The sequence below is a fragment of the Idiotropiscis lumnitzeri genome, chromosome 8, assembly GCF_059441095.1.
Source record: "Idiotropiscis lumnitzeri isolate Australia: NSW breed Sydney's pygmy pipehorse chromosome 8, RoL_Ilum_1.0, whole genome shotgun sequence".
Classification (NCBI taxonomy): domain Eukaryota; kingdom Metazoa; phylum Chordata; class Actinopteri; order Syngnathiformes; family Syngnathidae; genus Idiotropiscis; species Idiotropiscis lumnitzeri.
In genome coordinates this window covers 22581003-22599583 of record NC_142398.1, presented here as the reverse complement: position 1 = coordinate 22599583, position 18581 = coordinate 22581003, and the positions used below count along the sequence as shown (strand labels likewise).

Below are 18581 nucleotides of genomic sequence, written 5' to 3'. Positions count from 1 at the left end.
ATGAAAGACGATGTCTCGTGTTTGAAAGTGCTGACGTAGCAGCCTTCAAGGAAGTAAAAACGGAGATGCCGATTTGGACGAGAAGTCGAGCACACCTTTACCAGATGTCACTTTCACTGTTGCAAAAGAAAGCGCTGGCTTTACTTCAAGTATTTTAGAAAGGAGGAGGGGGAGTTGAGCAGCAAAAAAAAAAAAAAAAAAAAGGTTCCGAATGACTCGGCGGGAACTTGGAGAATTTAACCCTTCGATGCGTAAGTGGGATCAAAAATGACTCCAGGGATATTTTTTTCTCAATATGTTTGTATTTTTTGTTTGTTAGATTAATCTTCCGTGTGTTCCTCATTTTTGACATGAGGCTATTTGGATTTGGATCTAATTGTTATAGTTTAGAACTGCTCGTATGTTTTCTTTCTGTTTGCGAGACGGACAATTAGCCGTGATGACGCTTTTCCTCTTACTCTACATCACTGTTTTAACAATCTGTTTCTGTACCTTTATGTGCATTCACAGTACAAAATCGTTCTGGACATGCCGTAAACAACTGCTGCTAATAGTCTGGTGCGGCTTTTATGCCTTTTTTAAAAAAAAGAGTTGCTGTGGCTTATATGCGGGTGCGCCTTACGGTATCTTAAATGACTGTCATGTCAATTAGCCCAGCAATAAGTACTGAACTTGTAGGCATAACGCAGATGTTTTTATTCTAGCCATTATTTAGCCTATTTTCATAGACAGGTGCACGTGCGCTCGGTGCCAAAACGGACGAATCTTCGTTGCCATGCCGGGGCAAATCTAGTCTACCGTGTTTGGGTTTTTGTCGGACTGCTCCGCACCTTGTTGAGTGTTCTGACGGGTGATTTTTCTTCCATGCTTCCGTTGCAACTGACACTTTTGTGACAGAAAGGAAATCAAGTTGGCTGCGTTCGTTCCCACAACGGCGCAAACTCCCATTTCAACCGGCGCACTTCTATGAAAACACCAAAGGAAAGAAAACTCCACCCATGCACGCAGTTTGGCTGCACTTGGCACTAAATTTATGATGAGCACGAAAATAGGGCCCTCGCACTTGTTTGGACGTACAGACAACAAACGTGCGTGATCCGTGTTTTGGCCATTGGATACGGTGACATACAATATGTTTCCTTTGGTCCTGAGGAGTGTTTGTGGTATTCTCTCAAGGTGTGAGTATCGCCGCTCTCCTTTCATATTCCTCAAGTTTCATCAATGCCCTCTTAATGTTTCTGTGTGAGCGCACAGTTTTGCAGAAAGACTAATCCCACAGATGAACTTTTCTTTTGGTGTGGAGAGGGGTCGTTGACTGGTAAAAAGGATGTAATGAGCAAGTCGAGAGGGCCCGAGGAAAGCCGCGTGTGTCATTTTTCTTGGCGGAAACATGATCGTGCAGGCGTCAAGGGTCGTCACTTGAAAGTATCCCACAACAAAACGGATATATAATCCATTTTCCAGAATCCTTGTTCTCATTCGGGTCGGTGGTTAGCAGGATTCCATCTCGGTTGACTTTGGGCGAGAGGCGAGGGACAACAAGGTTTGGTTGCTCGTCAATCACAAATTCAAAATGGCGTCCATTTTACTTTGCATCAAAATAAATGTGAGAAGTGAGATGTCGTGACGATGTGGCCTGGACTGTACAGATAGCAGCAACAGTACTTTCTTCTGAAGAAACTTTCGTTCCTGCGGAATGTACGCTTGGACGTCCTCACGCAGCCTGGCACGCGCACGCGCACGCACACAAGAGTGACAACTTCACTTTCTCTCTCTTTTTGCTCATGCACACATCGTGCGAGCCCATCAGGTTTATTTATTCAAAGGAAGAATGGCCGAGATCAGAGGATAGGGCAGATGGGGGAGAGGTCTGCGCGTGAAAGAAAGAACGAAGGAAGGAAGGGAAGAAAGAAAGAGAAGGAGAGCGGCAAAGGCAGCGAGAGAGAGAGACGGGGGGAGGGGGGGGGGGAATCAGGAGTCTGACCGACTGACCTACAGTCTAATTATATATCATTATCAGGAGACACAAACTGATGTAAATTACTGCAACAGCTCCCATTCACATAGATGGATTACACAGAGCAGGCTGACATGCGCGCACACGCGCACACGCGCACACTCCCAACTGGCGCTCCCCATCCAACACTTAAACAAATATAAATCATCGGCCTTCCTCACAGAGAATTCCTCCTCACACATTTTGAGCGAGTCTGCATGTCTTGCCTCTGCTGCTTCTGAGCTCCGACACGACACAGGAGGAAGAATCCCACGACTTCAAAACCGTTTCCAAACCAAAGACACAATTTATTAGCAATTACAATCTGCAAACATAAATTCAGTCTTGTCGACATTTGTTTTGCCTGACTAGTGATGGTCCCAACCTCCCAAACATGATTTTAGTGTTGACTACTCGCAATGATCTAAAGTTGATACAAGTCTTTCTAAAAACGGAACTTGTTGGATGTTGTGGGATTTACAAAGGTCACAGTTACTATTTTTTTCATTCTTGCCACGGAAGTTACTCACAAATGAAATCTGATAAAAGTGTGTTACTGTCATAACATACAACGTCCGCACATTGTTAGAGATCAATTATTGTCTATAGAGCAATATGATGACAAATCTAATTCCATCTAAAAATCACTGCCAGGTTTTGTGATTTATTTATTTATTTTTTTGTCGGAAGTGCATCTCCATAATATTATATAATTAATCCTAAAAGTGAAAATACTTTTTTATGGAGAAAAATATTGTAAACAAATTTTAAAAATTATAATTGCAGTGCGACGTGTAAAACGTGATTTACATCCATCTTATGGCTTCCATCCACTTTCTCCACCACGTGTCTTCTTCAAATGACGTCGGGCGAAAGGCGCGCGACTGGTCGCCAGTTGATCGCAGATCGCGAAGACAACCGTCAGTCAGGCGAATGCACCGTCCTTCTGTTGCATAATTGTTGATTTTATTATTATTATTATTATTACGTGTTTTTTTTTTGTTTGTTTTGGTTAATGATATATTGTGTGCACGTCTGCAAGTTTCTGTTTGTCTGCAGAATAAACGTTTATTTAAACTGTCTTTTTGTTATCTTTATTTCTATACAGTGGTGTATTGGACTTGCAGTTAGTGTGTTGCTGATGGATATACAAATGAATAATAAAATAACGTAACCCAAATAAATTCGTTTCAAATGCTGAAGAAGCTACTCTGCTCTTTTTTCTGACTGTTTTGCGGATAGACACAAAGAAGTGGTCAGCTCGTAAACGGAAAACTTGTCTCATACTGGATTTAAGTTTACGACTCATTTGTATATTATTATTATTATCATTATTATTATTATTAGCCTTTATCTCTGACGTTTGCAGCATGTTATGGGTATTTTCTTATGTCTGAGTAACTCTTTCCAATTAAATTCCAATTGGCAAATGTAGAATTGCCATTGCTACTAATTTCATATTTCTAACGATACTGAAACAATTGAGTTGAATTTAATTCTATCGTATCAATAAGGTTATTTGCCAGATAGCATTATGATGCCATTGACGTGCCGTCGAAACTTGAAATTCTATATTTAAAACCCACGCCCGAGTGAATAAAACATGAATCAAAGCTTAGTGTATTTTTGTAAAGATCCCTGTGAAGTTCTTTAAGATCGAAAATAGAAAATCATAACCTAGCCTGTCTCGTGGTCTTGCCCAATGTTTTCTGTTATTTTGCAGAGAACGTGTTTGCTCCTTCACTTGGAATAAACGGCAGCTGACATGCTTCACGCGCGTCTAAGGACTGGCTTGTGTCCCCGAACCTGGTCTGACTCCTTTTCACATCAGGCATCGTGGCCTAAGATGAACCGAAGGAAAAATGCATCCCGATATAAGAAAATCACGTCACACGCATTTCAATTCAGCTTCTTGTTGTAAAAGGAAATTATAAGATTTTTTTATTGGGAAATTGACATTTTGACAGGCGACAAGTTGAATCGATGATGATCTGAACGAACTAAATCCCCACGACCCAAGACCACTTGCATCCTTACAGAAACTAACGCAACTTGATCATCCCCTGGACTCGACTCTCATATTTACATAAAGGTGTAATTAAAGCAAAAATCACAGTTTTCACTGCCAATATTCCAAGTACGCATTAACTTGCTCTTCAAATATTTTTAAAACAAATATTTTCCACAAAGACCTCACGGATGCGAAACAAGTTGGCCGCGTAATGATTGTAAATTGTATACTGATTCCAAAGCCAAGAACATATCTCTTACTGTTGACCCAGCAGCTCGTATGGTGACGTTGGGCGCCGCGCGTGCGTGTGCGCGTGCCAGCGAGACCTACTTAGCAGGCCCATTGACATTAAAGACAAGTAAACAGAGCCTGCAGTCGAGACCAGTGGACGGTGGAAGGTGCGCCATTGGTCCGAAAAGTCTGCGAAGTCACCCCCACCCCGGGAAAAGTAGAGATGACGTTGTTCCTCGCTCTCTCTCTCTCTCTCTCTTTCTGTCGTCTCAGTATCAACTATAGGCAGAAGTGTTGCGCCGGTTGCTGCACAGACTGACCCTGCCTTGCCGAACAGCTCTGCTGGCAGCGACCGAGACTTGTAGAACATGATGACTCGGTGAGAGGATCTTAAAGTGGAGAACAAAAGAAGAAAGAGAAGAGGTGCAGAGCTACTGGAATTCGGATTGGATTGTTAGGCCAGAAAATCCGAGGAGCCATGTCGAGAGTTGGGCGGCCTTCGGCCAGCTGTAAACTGGACTAGCCCGGCTTTTTTCTATTCGGAGTACTGCCTTTCGCACTTTTGGACTCGGCGGACATTTCCTGTTGCGATGTGGAGATTATTCAGGATGCCAACATCTGCTCTGGACGGTCGTTAAATAGCGACTCAGCAGCATCCCTGAAGGTTCGGTGAGCTCGCGTGTTTTGTCGTTGTGCGTGCGCGCGAGACACCCAGCGTGTGCGTGTGCGTGTTTGCGCGCGCGTACCGTGTGTCACGATGAGTCTGGTATCAGGCTTTCCTCACCACCCGGTCATGCACCACCACGACAGCCACCACTACTCCCTGCACGCGGCCGCAGCCGGTCGGTGTCACGAGGACACGGGAGCGCCTCCCTATTTCACCAGCTGGCTTATTAGTCACGCGGATATGTCGCCCACCGAGTACGGCCTCGCGCCGGGCTACAGTCCCGATTACCACGGCAACAATGGCACCGGGACCGTCAGTGGCCTGGATCCTCATCACCATCACCACTACGGACACGGCGCGTTGGTTCCCGGTGCTGGCGCCATCTCGGTGAACGGAGCCCAGGTGGGTATGCATCATCATCACCATCATCATCTCCACGCACATCCTCGGACTGTGAAACGGAGACCGACTGCAAACCGGAAAGAGAGGCGGCGGACCCAAAGTATCAACTCGGCCTTCGCGGAGCTGAGGGAGTGTATCCCTAATGTCCCCGCCGACACTAAGTTGTCCAAGATCAAGACGCTTCGGCTGGCCACGAGCTACATCTCCTACTTGATGGACATCCTGGACAAGGACGGACAGCACGGAGACACGCAGGCGTTCAAGGCCGAGCTGAAGAAGACAGAAGCGCGAGAGGAGCGGAGGAAGAGGGACACGGTAAGATGAAGCAGGAAGAACTGCTAAAAAAAAATGCAGGCCTCAAAAGTATCAATTGCATGATTTTGGCACCTCGTAAAAAAACATAATGTCACGTTTTAGTTAGAATTGAGGGGGGAACTACTATAAAGAAGTAAGTCGTCTCTTAAAGCAGACTCAAACTCTGTTTTGTGTCATGTGATATATAAATATATATATATATATATATATATATATATATATATATATAATTGTATTAGCGATAGCAGATGCAAATTCCAAGTTCTGACACAGACGCAAGTGGAAAAAAAATACAAGATGTACAATAGCACTAAACTGCTACTTGTAAATACTGATCAGACACGTTCCTTAAATAGTAAATTTGCCTCTTGGTGTGTGAGCAGCATAACTAAATAAAATTTAAAGGAATCAGATTGACGGAAGAAAACAAGAAACCCGAACAGAAAATGATTCGGGGCAACAAACAAATCCGACTGAGCAGAGCCAAACCCAAAAATGTTGTTCACAATAAAAATTGGTCGAAATGATCACGCCTATAGGAGGAGTAGTGCCAGAAAATTGCTCTTCATTCACAGACAGCTTGGAGCCAAGCGAGTCTATTCTTCATCTCAATCCCAACAAGGTTTTTCCATCATTTTGTCCTCACCATTTTCACTTCCATTCGGCCTGCTTCTGCTTTATACTGCCGATTTATTATCAACATTTTCCACGATTGCGCCACTTCGCTTTTTACAAGCCGTTCATCCGAAACATTTTTGGTGCTTCAAAAATACATGCAGAAAATGGATTGCGTGTGAGGTGTTATAAATTAATACGCTTTCATACGCGGAAGTCTGATCACAGCCACAACATGCGGAGACGCAAACGTCTTAGAAAAAAGAACCAGAAAAACACGACAGTATGGAATTGATTATTTCCCGTGTCCTTGACGCACAACAATTGGAACTTGAGGCGCCAAATTATTGAAGTCGGGCAGACAAGTTTTCCCCATTTCCGAATTAGAATCGTCGGGAGAGGGAGGTTGTCATGCATGTGAACGACTGACGATACATGTTGCGAAACTGCAGCTCTGCAAACAAACACACATTCCTTCTAGTACCCCCCCCCCCCATCCCCGCAAAAAAAAATCATATAAGGGCGATTCGTAGGGTGGAAAACAAATACCTCACATACTTGAAGTGGACTTGAAAGTGATCAGCAGCAAAAATGCTCCACTCTGCGGCTCCATTAACAATTAAGGGGGGGGGGGGCACTTGAGTCAATTCAGAGCCAGACGAAATGGCCGATCCTTTAAGCTTGTCAATAAGGGGGAAATCGAGGCACTATGTAATTATATAGCCGCACATTAAGTCACCCACCCACACACACACACACACACACACACACATATATATATATATATATATTATATATATATAATTGTGTGTGCGCGCAATGGGTGTTTGAGTTTTGAGTTTCAATTGAAACAATTTGTTCATGGTTTGTGTTATGGAGGGAATAGTGATTTAAATTTTAGACAAGTGTGACGTCAGTTACATCCAAAAATGACGATATTTTTTGTAAATACATGATGTAAACAAATCGCCTGCAAATTGTTATCTTGCTTGGAGTGGTTTGACTTTGGAGAGAAGGCGTTTACATGTTCAGCAGCAGTTTTCCCGAAACTTAATGAATGTCATGGAAATTGTTGAAATGAAAAAAGACGAACGCTAAAAAAAGTGTTTTTGTTAAACGGGAATAGAATGTGCAGCCAGGTTAAAAATATCGAAACTGATCCCTTTCTTGTTAGCAGAGCTCAAATCAAAATGCAGCGACACTGTCGATTTATTATTGCATTTGTAAAATGTATTTTGTTGTTGAATGTTTGGAACATTTAAAGTAGCGCCATCACAGGGAATGTAAAACATAAAAATATGACAGTGGAGGTGCTGGAGCTTCATTCTTCAAAGTATAAAAATAACATTTTTTGAGAGCAAATAACCTCAGTCAAGTAGCTTTATATTTAAAAATTGAAATCCTGATTTTTTTTATTCTTATTTTATGCTTGTTATGGACGGACAAAGTGAGATGGGGCCACATAAGCCGAAAAAAATAATGGTATTGCACGTGCCAACACGTGTGAATTGTGGATATAACTTTTGTGTATAGAGAACTATTATTTTCAATGTTTTTTGTGACAAAGACATTAATATAACGAATTAAAATTACTATTTTAATACAGGCACGAGTTATCTACTGTGAGAGAGTAAATTCATTTGTTAATTTAAATATACTAAGTGAATTGTTTTGTAGTCGTTTTACGGCAGTGAAACAAATATTATGTAATATTATTTTTTTCAGAAATATTTTTTATGTTCCAGAAAATACCATGTAAACGCATAGCGTATTTTTGCTGTTTTGCGTTTCTCCTTGACACGCACGTTAACACACACCAAAAACTTTGACCGTGTAAAATATGTATGTGTTTAGATTTTTGTACATTTCGTCGTGATGTTTAACAGTTTGGACAGTATACAGTAAAATATGTTAATTCGCATTTTTCTTATTCCGTATAATTTCCAAGTTTAGTAACAACACGTGACCTTCAAACTATTGCGTAACAACAAACGCTCCATCTGACAGCCACGGATGTTTGCAGGTGGATATCCCCCCCAAGACTGCGACATCGTCATCTTGCTCCTCGTCTACCTCGTCGTCACTTGGCGACAAGAAGACGAAAGGACGGACGGGATGGCCCCAGCACGTCTGGGCTCTCGAACTCAAACAGTAACGTCCATCCTGCAGGTCGACTGCCCCCCCCTTGCCCCCTGCAAAATCTTCGCCAGCGGGACGATCTTGGCGCGCTTGGATGAACTTAGAGCAAGTCATCTTCTTTTGTCTGGTATATGGAGCTCGTTCCATACACACACGCGCGCGCATAAACACACGCACGCACGCCTTCCCTTCAAGGAAAATGAAGTCAAAGACCGCGGAGGTGTATTATTCCCCGGCGGGGGTTGTTACCGTTTGCTCTCCAGACATTTTCGATCTGCAAAATTCTTAAATTGTGACCTCGGTTAACAATGAGAAAATGCAATTGGAAATTTACATATTGACTAGTTATAGAAATGGGAGGGGGAGGGGGGTAGGCATGCGTTTACAGCGTCAGTAAATTGTTCGCGCGTCTTAGTTTCAAATAAAACATTGGACCGTGTTAGATGCGTCGATCCATTTTCCTGACTTGAAATAAATAAATCGCGTCACGGGATAAAAAAAAAGCTCTTGAGTGTTGTTCTCTTTTAAGAATTCAAAGGCTACCTGAAGATATCCGAGCCACTCATCCTCTGGGTCACAGATCTCATCCTGCACGCATTCTGTACAAAATGGAATTTCAGTTTGCTCTCAACTTTTATTTAACTCGATGTATTTATGTGCAATGGGGCCGTTTGGACGAGCCAAAGTGCCACTCCACTGAATGCCAAAAGACGTCGAATAGTTCGCATGAGCACACTACAAAGTGTTTGTCAAGTTGTCTACCTGCAATTATTTTTGTCTTTCTGGTTCTCTCCGTGCTGGGGCACACATGTTGTGACGTCACTGTGATGACAAAGTGTCCGTATTGTGATGTGAAAAATGTGGTGGGAGTGTAAATAATGCTAAATATAGACTGTAATCTGTGTTATGAATTTAATAAACCACCACCTGTTGACATGGAAAGTGATGAAAACGGAGCCTTTTTTTCTTAGCGGTGATTTGGGTGTGAAAAAAGTATTTGAATTTAGAAATAATCTATAATACTTCAAAATTGACTTCTTTCTCAAGTAATATATATATATATATTCCTGCGCAAACTATAACAAGGTTTTTTTAGAAGACCCTGGAACGTAATGTGACGTCATAGTAATTGTATTTTAATAAGAAATAAGATTATAATAATAAAACACGGAAACCGGAAGATCCCCTCGCACAAATACAAATATAGGGAGAAATTTGACAAATGGGTTTGTTTTGATTAGAGCATTTCAGTTTAATGAGACAGGTATAAAAAAACAAAACAAAAACAACGACTAAAAAAGAAAATGAATAACCAATAAATTACACCGTACCGTTACATCAAATCGAGGGGGGGGCGCAGCTGGCACATTGGAACTCAAGCCGAGCTTTTTAAAAACACACACACACACACATATGTGTATATATATATATATATATATATATATATATATATATATATATATATATATCCCTAGAAAATTTTTCCCTTTATCTTTTAATTTGAGCAAAGAGCGCATTTCTTACTCGTGCCTGTGGCTGGTTTGTGTTCAAATTGCAAAGAGAGTCTGAATTTAGAAATCACGACAACGCGTAAGGGCTTCCCAACCTTATAAACGTACAATAAAACATGTAAATACAGTTGGCGTGAGCAGCTCATAGCTTAAATTCTATATATATAATATATAAATATATGAATTCGATACATTCTAAATTCTGAATGATTCAAATTATGATTTAAAAATGCAAATTCAGACGTTCTTGTGTTTTTTTGTCGGTCTGCGAAAGTTTTGGTGACGGTTCGTGGTCATGATGAATCAGAGGGGGGAGGGGGGGAACACCCCCCACCCCTCCGCAGTGCCATCTGTTTCAAGGCATATTTTTTGTTCTTTTTTGCATTTATAAGACCGCAATCTGACCGTTTCTTTAAAGTTGGATTCATACTAGAGTCATACTTGACGGCATTATTTGACCCTCTGTATGTATTGATTTTCTTAAATAAAAAGCCTGTCACAAATTCATATTTAAAACAAAAGAATTGTAAGAAATATAAACAGTTGAAATGATTATTAAAGCTCTGTTTTAAAGAATGCTCCTTGCATACAATGGCAACTAGTCATATTTGAGCCAAGGCCACGAAAGAATATATTTTTTTATTAAAGTGATTGCAAATATTAGTCTGTGGGAACTGCAGAAATCAGTATAATATGACTGAGTTCATTTTCAAAGTTCTTTTTGTCATCCTGCGCTCACATTACACTGCCATTGAGCAACACAAGCGAAGCGTTTCCATGGCTCACCATTATTAAGAACATAATTCACATTTTGTGTTAATCTTGGGAAACACTTGATCTGTTTTCAATTTCAAAATATGCAGCCCAAATGAAAAAAAAAAATCAGTTTTAATGACATCTGTTACAAAGTTTGCTTGCTTTGGGAGCCCCTTTAGCCACTGCAGTTCAAAGATTTTGATACTTATATGAATATCGCTAACCTGAAAACAGTGGTGGGGTTTTCCATGAAACTCTTTCATTTAAAAAAAATGAATTCACATCATTTTTTTAATATATCCACCAGAAGGTGCCCTTGGCAGCAGTTTTATGATCATGTTGTTAAGCGCTGTCTTCAGTTTTCACTTTTCATCTTATGTCAGAAAATGTGTTGGGAAAAAAAAAGTATATTCCCCAACTTGGTATCAACATAAATAATGGTGCGTCAGGAGCAAATCTTTGAGCAGATTATTGGATGCAAATGGAAACCGGATACATTTTATGGGGTGTAAATATCTGGTAGCAACACCATATGATTTCTGATTTTTTTACAGTCAAAATAGAAAAAAAAATATACAATCCAAAAAATATATATATAAAATGCTGACCGAGCTCCGGTGGTACTGTGCCATCATTGCTTACATTTTGCTGTTCAATTCTTGAATTTTGCAACTGATGCTGTCATCAGTCTCGGGACTAAACGGCTTTCTTTGTTTCCTTGCAAATTATGCCATCATCATTTTTGTGTGTGAAGTTTATTCAGCGATTGTTTCCCTCTCCTCAGAATTTTCTCATCGTACGTGTCCCTTCTTTTACGAACGTGTTATTTCAACTTGACTGCTGCGTTGACTTGGACTGGCGCGACTGGAAGGCCTCTCAATCAAGGACAGGAATTGTGAGAGCAGCTGCGGGATATACTTGATGATTGGCTCACAAATATGACCTACGCAATCTCAAAACCATCACAAGACTGAGCGGGAGTCGCACATAAGACAAGTCGCTGGTCCTCGAGGACCGTGATGGGCTTGCGGGTTGTCTCCTTGTCGTTGTATCTGATGGAGCTGTCAATCAGCGGTCGATTGATAAGCTCTTATCTGGCAACCAAATTGTTGTGTTGATGGAGAGAGACAAGAAAAAAAAAAAAGCAAAAGAGGAGCGCTTGAGAGGCTTTTTCACGTCTCGACAAAGACGGACGCGGGACATAATGGCTCAAGTTAGACGGCAGAAATTGGCGAAAACTGCCGTCAGACTCTTTTGACCTTTTCATGACCCACTTTGGCCGTTTATGTTTTGCATTTGTTGCGTTTGCCCTCATTTTTATTGTTGATGTGGAAATCAAACGTTTGCCATCGTGTTTTGTTTTATTGGGGAATTTTTTTTATTCAGTTTCTTCGCAAAAAAAAAATCAAAGTATCAAAGTGTTCTGGTTGGGGCTGGTGTTCTTTTTTTCTTTTTAATGACTAATGGGCTACTTGTCTGGCTCATGACAGCTTTAGGCAAAACAAAATCGAAGGGAAACACCCCCTGCCACCCATGTTTTCTGGCTCTTATCTTTTTGTCTGTCAATTTGATGCGCGGCGGCAGCCATTTTTTTTTTGTTGTTGTTTTTTGTTGTTACTGATGACTTCTGTTATTTTTTTCTCTTAAAAAAACAGTTTAGGCAAGGATCATTTTGTGGAGAAATAAGAACATATCAAAGAACTAACTTGACTGTTTGTGTCGCCCATTCAGATTATATCACGATTCATGACTGACCGAGGTTAGATGTGGCGTTTTTGCCGTTGAGACTGAAAATGATGCGAAAACACCACAGAGAAATCTGTTGGTCAGATGAGGCTGGTTTGCTGGAGGCATTCATAGTCCAGAAGAAAAGACGAAATTGATAAGACGAGATTTTGTGGCGAGATCTTCTTTCCTGGTAATATAACTGATTACATTTCCAATATATATATATATATATATATATATGAGAGGCTATCTAATTTTGGAGATTAATTTACATTAAAGTGTTGTTAATAGTTAATGATCTCAGTTACTTTTATTGAGTTCCTGTGGGAGTTGACCTGAGCTCATTTTGCTGCCAAATGTTGAGGAGACTCATTGGCGCAAAGATGGATTTTGTGTCATGATGTGTATTTGTTGTTTTTGATTTCGTATTCCGTTTCATGTTTTTCCTTGTTTAGGTTTTGTCGTTTCCTCTGATCGTGTTCACCTGTGCTTGTCGTGTGAACCAATCAGCTCCCTCCAAGCCGCCTGTCTTGTCCAGGTGCTCCTCATTGTCTCGTTATCGTGTTTGTATTTAGTTGCCTGGTTGCTTTCGGTTCTTGTTGGTCCATTGTTGCTGTCAAATGTTCATGTCGTCATATCTGTCTTGTAGTCAAGTTTAGTGAAGTCCAGTCGTGTTTTGTTCCTCTCTGGGTTTTTTTTTTTGCGCTTTGAATGTTTGTTTTTCCAAGTATCTTGTTTGCCTTTATTTTTTGTTAATTAAATACCCTTTAAGTTTCCCATTTCTGGCTTCCCTGCGTTTGGGTCCTCCTCAACCTCCACGGCATCACAAATCCTGACATTTTCTAGTTTTACTTTTTTTTTAAAAAATATACTCGATAGGTCATTGAGGAGATAAAAAAAGAATTTGTGCAATTTGCAAAGCCAAATTCAAATAGCATATTAGTTGTGTGTCTGGCGTATCGTTCAAGCTTCAGTAGTTTACAGGAAAAGAACCGTTTTCAAAGATCAAATAACGTTTTTAAAACGGTCTTTGACCTTACATATACTTTGTATATTTTCATTTCACTCCAGCTGCAAGATTTTAGTCAAGTAAATATTTATACAATCCCCACAGAAAATTGTTGTTGAAAATTGTGATTAATTGCGATCAAACAGAAAATGTAGCCATTATTTACTTAAAAATATGACGGTACTAGAATTTTCATACATACATACACAAACACTTTTATACGCTGTCCTTTTTTAAATCAATAGGTTTCATACAAATACAAGAAATGGTCAAATAAAAGTCAAATACGAGTCAGCAAGTGATATATTATGTTGTGGATGTTGACGTGTGTCTCATTCAAGAAAGTTTCAATGTTTGTTCACCAAAACAGACTTTGCAAACACGTTATCAATCACATTTTATTCGACTCTGTCACAGGCATTGCGCACCTTCCTCACATCATCATCATCATCATCATCCGAGACATACAAATCACAACACCTTTTCCTCTTTCTCGGCACTCGACTGGCGATCCTGTTCGATGACTAAAGCGGCAATAGAATTTCTTCTTCCAATCCCAAAACATCTGGCAGCCATTACTTTGGGCAGACACAGAGTTCCCACCCCTGCTTCCTCTCCCGCCTTTTGTGGCACCATTTTCTTCGTTAGGGGGCGCCATTTCGACCCTTTTTAGTTCCTTTAAATTTAAAATATATTTATCGCACTGACGCAAAATAAAGAGACTGAGGAAACGCAACCACGTAAAAGTTGGTTTTGTAAAAAAACAACAAAAAAAAAACATTTTAAAGGAAACAGCCAAAGTATTGCAATTCTTCAATGTATAAATATGTGTGTATATATATATATATATATATATATTAGGGCTGTCAAAATTAAAGCATAAACTTTGAAGAGTAATTAAAATTTTATGAAGCGTTAAAAAAATGAACACAGTTAACTCTGTTTTATTTCCTTCCTGCGGCAGTAAACCTCAGCTCATGTTTCAGCCAAACTTAGAGGAGTCACTGGCACAGTCAAAAGATGGACTCTTCCGTCATTTTACTTTAAAAAGTTACTCGTTAGGGTCTCCGATGGTCTAGGGGTCCACTCGCCTGACTTGTGTGCAGGCAGCGAGGGATCGCTGTGTGTGCTGGCGACCGGTTCAGGGCGTAGCGTGCCTTTCGCTCATCGTCAGCTGGGATAGACTTCTGAAATCCTGTACAGGATAAGCAGCGTGAATGGTGACATGACATGATGAGTTACTCGATTGGCCATTGGAGCAATCCAAAATAATTTGCACAAACATCATATTAGTGGTGTGTCTGGCGTGTCATTCAACACTTTCAGTATTTTACAGGAAAATAATCATATTCAAGGAGCAAAGAAAGTCATTAGTCTTTGACTAAAAATATACTTTCCATATTTTAAGGTCACACCAACTGCAAGATTTTACTCACGTGAATATCCATACACTCCTAAAAGAAAACTGAGTTGAAAAATGCGATTGATCGTGATCGATTACAGAAAATTTTGTGATAAAATTGTTAAAAAATATATAATCTAAATGTATTTATTTATTTACACTTCAACTGCAGCACATCAGCAGACACGCTCCCAATGTTTGAGAGCAGAGACAAGACAGTCACACCCACTTATGATGAGTTCCTTCTTTCTTTTTCTCTTTTGGAACACAGTCGATTTTACGAGACCGGCATTGCAGCGCCAAACCCGGCGGGCCAGTTAATGGCCTTCATCTGGCCCTCAACCGTTAGACTTGTGGTCCTGCCGGCATGGCTCGAGTTCACAAGCTCATCAACCACACGAACCTTGGGGGAGTTGCAAGACAGTTTCCTAAGCTATCTCCGAATATGACATCTATTCAAAAAAAAAAACTTCAGGCGTAGCTGCTGAGAGTGTGATCAGCCATGTAAGAAAATATATTTTGTAGAAGTAGCAAAAGAGAAAGAAGAGAAACCGAGGTTCGTGATTAAGGCACTCGAATCTTTCCAAATATTTTTTTTTTTCACTTGAATGTTGTCGGGTTCTTCAACGTCACGATACATTTTCATTGTTTTCCACAAGCGACAAACCAATAACCGTAGTTTGCCCACGCCTGCTATCAACTCTACTGGCGAGCGATCGTGGCTGTCCTACAAATAATCCCACGCATTCCTTTGCAAAGGGAAAGTTTGATCGGCAGCGCAAACCTGTTTTGTCCACTTTTTTAAAAAAATGGCTGTAAAGATCCAAGTCGTCCAAGCGCGCAGGTAACTCACGTCAATCCCCCACCCGCAACAGAACACACACACATATGAATGCATGTTGTAAATCCTGAGACCACCCGGGACCGCGCAGACCACCAGCCTGTCCACTACACGGGGGCATGTTTTTGATCAGCAGGTCTGGGAACACACATAAAACCTGCTACAAGTTGGCCCAACACACACACATATGCAAAGCTATAATACTGTCACACACCGAGAGACACACAGTCACACACATGGCCACTAATGGAGTCCTGGTTTTTATGTTTTTTCTTATGACTGACTTGTGAGTGTGCTGAGGATAGGGGTGTGTGTGTGTGTGTGTGGGTGTGTGTGGGGGTGTGTGTGTGTGTGTGCGTGTGAGAGAGAGACTCTAACACCATTAGAGCTGTGTACGACATGATGTGAACTAATGGGCTGACTGATGGGGGCACACACAGCCGGGGGGGTGGGGGGGGATGTTGTGTGTTTGGATGGGGAGAAACGTGGGGGACACCAGGAACTGGTCTATAAATTCAACTGGTGCACGCAGAGCAGCTGAATGTTCAAATATCTTCTGCGAAAATCGTCCTTGTTCAATAACGTCGACCACATTTGCGAAAGGAAAATGTCTAGTTGAGTTGATTTGTTTTTTTTCTGATGATTTATCTTGATGAGGAGGGGGATTTTTTGGGGGGGTTTTTTTGCCTTTCAATTCTTGTCTGGGACTTTGTCATCCTGGCGGGTCACCCAGGGCGAGGGACCAGAAAAAGCACGGCTCAGATGTTCTTCTCTGATGACAATATATGGAGTTCATCACTTTGCCCGTCTCGTTCGACGGGCATCGAGGTTCCAGTCCCTGAAAAGCGGCGATAAAACTGAAACGGTTTCGATGCACGTCCAAATCGTCCGATATTGGATGGTCACGCTCGCGGAAGGGAAAATCCGTTTGGGATCGTTCCATCCGCACGTCAGGCCTACATTTCATTGTAGAATTGCTGCATTTCAATGCTTGCAGTTGAAAAATAGAAAAGCTGGCAATCAACATTTAAAGTAAAGCGGGACAGTCCTTCGTTGGTTTCAAATTGTACGAGTGTACGGGATTATCAAATTGTGAGTAGCAACGCACACGTGGCGCAAACGCTACGAAGCTCACGCGGATATATTTCAACGTCGAATAAAAGTGCTGGTCGGCGATCTCAAAGCTCGTACGGACACCGAAAAACACCAAAAAGTTTGTATCAAGATCGTCCGTCAGTGACGGACTGAGAGGTCCGTCGCTACTTGACACGGTTTGTGAGGATTAGTGAGGATGCTAGAAAACCCATTTTCATCAACTCCGTTCCTGTCATTCGTCAATCGTCATTGAAACGGGCGTCCGTCAGGACTGACTTTGATCACTTGTGACCCCAGATTGTGTCTTCCTGGTGTCACCAGCCACCAGCAAGGCAAGAGTCTCCGGTGCGACGTCAGGATTTTGCATAAAAAAACATCTTTGATTGACACAGGCTGTTACTATGGTGACTAAGTCAGATTTTACTTGCTCTGACTTTCTCAGAGTCTACAAAAGCGACTTTTGGGGATATCCCTAGGTTCAGTTGCCCTTATGAGCTGTGTATGTTGCCCCCTGTTTTCAGTTCTCTGCCACCCTCTGCTGGAAAGGACCGGCAAAGAAGGTCAAGTGACTACGTAAGACACACAAAGAAGTCGAAACGCTAAACCTTCAAGTTTCAGCCAAATCACAAATTTCAGGGCCAAAAATCATGCTTAATTAGAAAATCTTTCCAAAACAGAAACAAACACAACCATGCGTGTGTGTGTGTGTAAAAACTTGCCAATCACAGGGCGTACTTACACTTGCGCATTTCCTAGCCACATATATGACTAAAAATCAAAAAATTCTTCAATAAGGATAAAATATGTACATATATCTGTTGTTTTTAATTGAACCGATATAGAGAAATGTATGTCAGAGCTCCCAACTGTTCCAAATTGACCACATTTTGTTTGTCAACTTTCGTGTTCGTGCGAGGATCTAAGGGTCCTGCATCTCGTTCCTCCAGGTCCCCGTCGGTAGCTCAGTTACTGGGCTGTTCTTGCTTCGGACCCTTGGATGATTTCTTGCGGTGCAAGTCCTGGCTGCCACCTAACCTTGCTCTGGCATCGCACGTCTTGCGGCCGCTACCGACCTTGCTGCGGTGGAACAAGTTCTACGGCCACCATCTGACCCTGCTCTGGCACTGCATGTCCTGCAGTCGCTACCCGACCTTGCTCCAGCGGCTCACATCCTACGGCTCCCGCCGACCTTGCTCGCGGCAGTGGACATCCTGCGGCCGCCTCCCGACCTTGCCTGCGGTGGCGCACTTCTTGCAGTCGCTACTCGACCTTGCTCCGGCGGCGCGCATCCTGCGGCCGCCACCCAACCTTGCTCCGGCGGTGTCTGTCCTGCGGCCACCACATGACATGACTGACATTTTATCTACTATTTGGATTCCACTAGTCTCGTTTGTCTTTTTGTTTTATCTTTGGTCAATACATTTTGTTTTTTGAGACATTCCCCGACTTTTGCCTTGCTTCCCAGCGTTTGGTTCCTCTACCCCACGCAAACCGTAACCGCACCTCAGCCGTTACTGGTCGAGAGGCAGGGTATGCCCAGAACTGCACGCCAACCAACGACAGTGTAACAAAATGTTGCCATTAAAAAAAAATAAATAAATGAATGTAATTGTGCTGGAGATTGAACATAGCAATTTTTCTTACGTATTTCAGTTTCCGAAGCAATAAATGAGATATCGCAAATGTTTATTGTTGTTGGTGTCGTCGTGTTACGAAAGCCTTGTTATTTATCTTCCGTGAGGTTTGCAAATTATATTGCCATTGAAATGACGAGAAGGCATTTTTAATGGTCAATTTGTGGGCATTGGATGAAAAGGTTTCACCTGCAATTTGCTTTGTCTTTAAAAATGGCTCCTAAGATTT

At 41.6% G+C, this 18581-nt stretch overlaps 1 protein-coding gene across 1 annotated transcript; it reads left to right on the top strand.

Annotated features, from left to right (window-relative positions):
• Window positions 1-4995: 4995 nt before the first annotated feature.
• Window positions 4996-9086, top strand: LOC148332828 (heart- and neural crest derivatives-expressed protein 2-like). Its single transcript, XM_088303551.1, has 2 exons — window positions 4996-5622; window positions 8261-9086. The coding sequence occupies exons 1-2, from the start codon at window positions 4996-4998 to the stop codon at window positions 8390-8392; spliced, it is 759 nt and encodes a 252-aa protein (XP_088159677.1). The 3' UTR covers window positions 8393-9086.
• Window positions 9087-18581: the final 9495 nt, after the last annotated feature.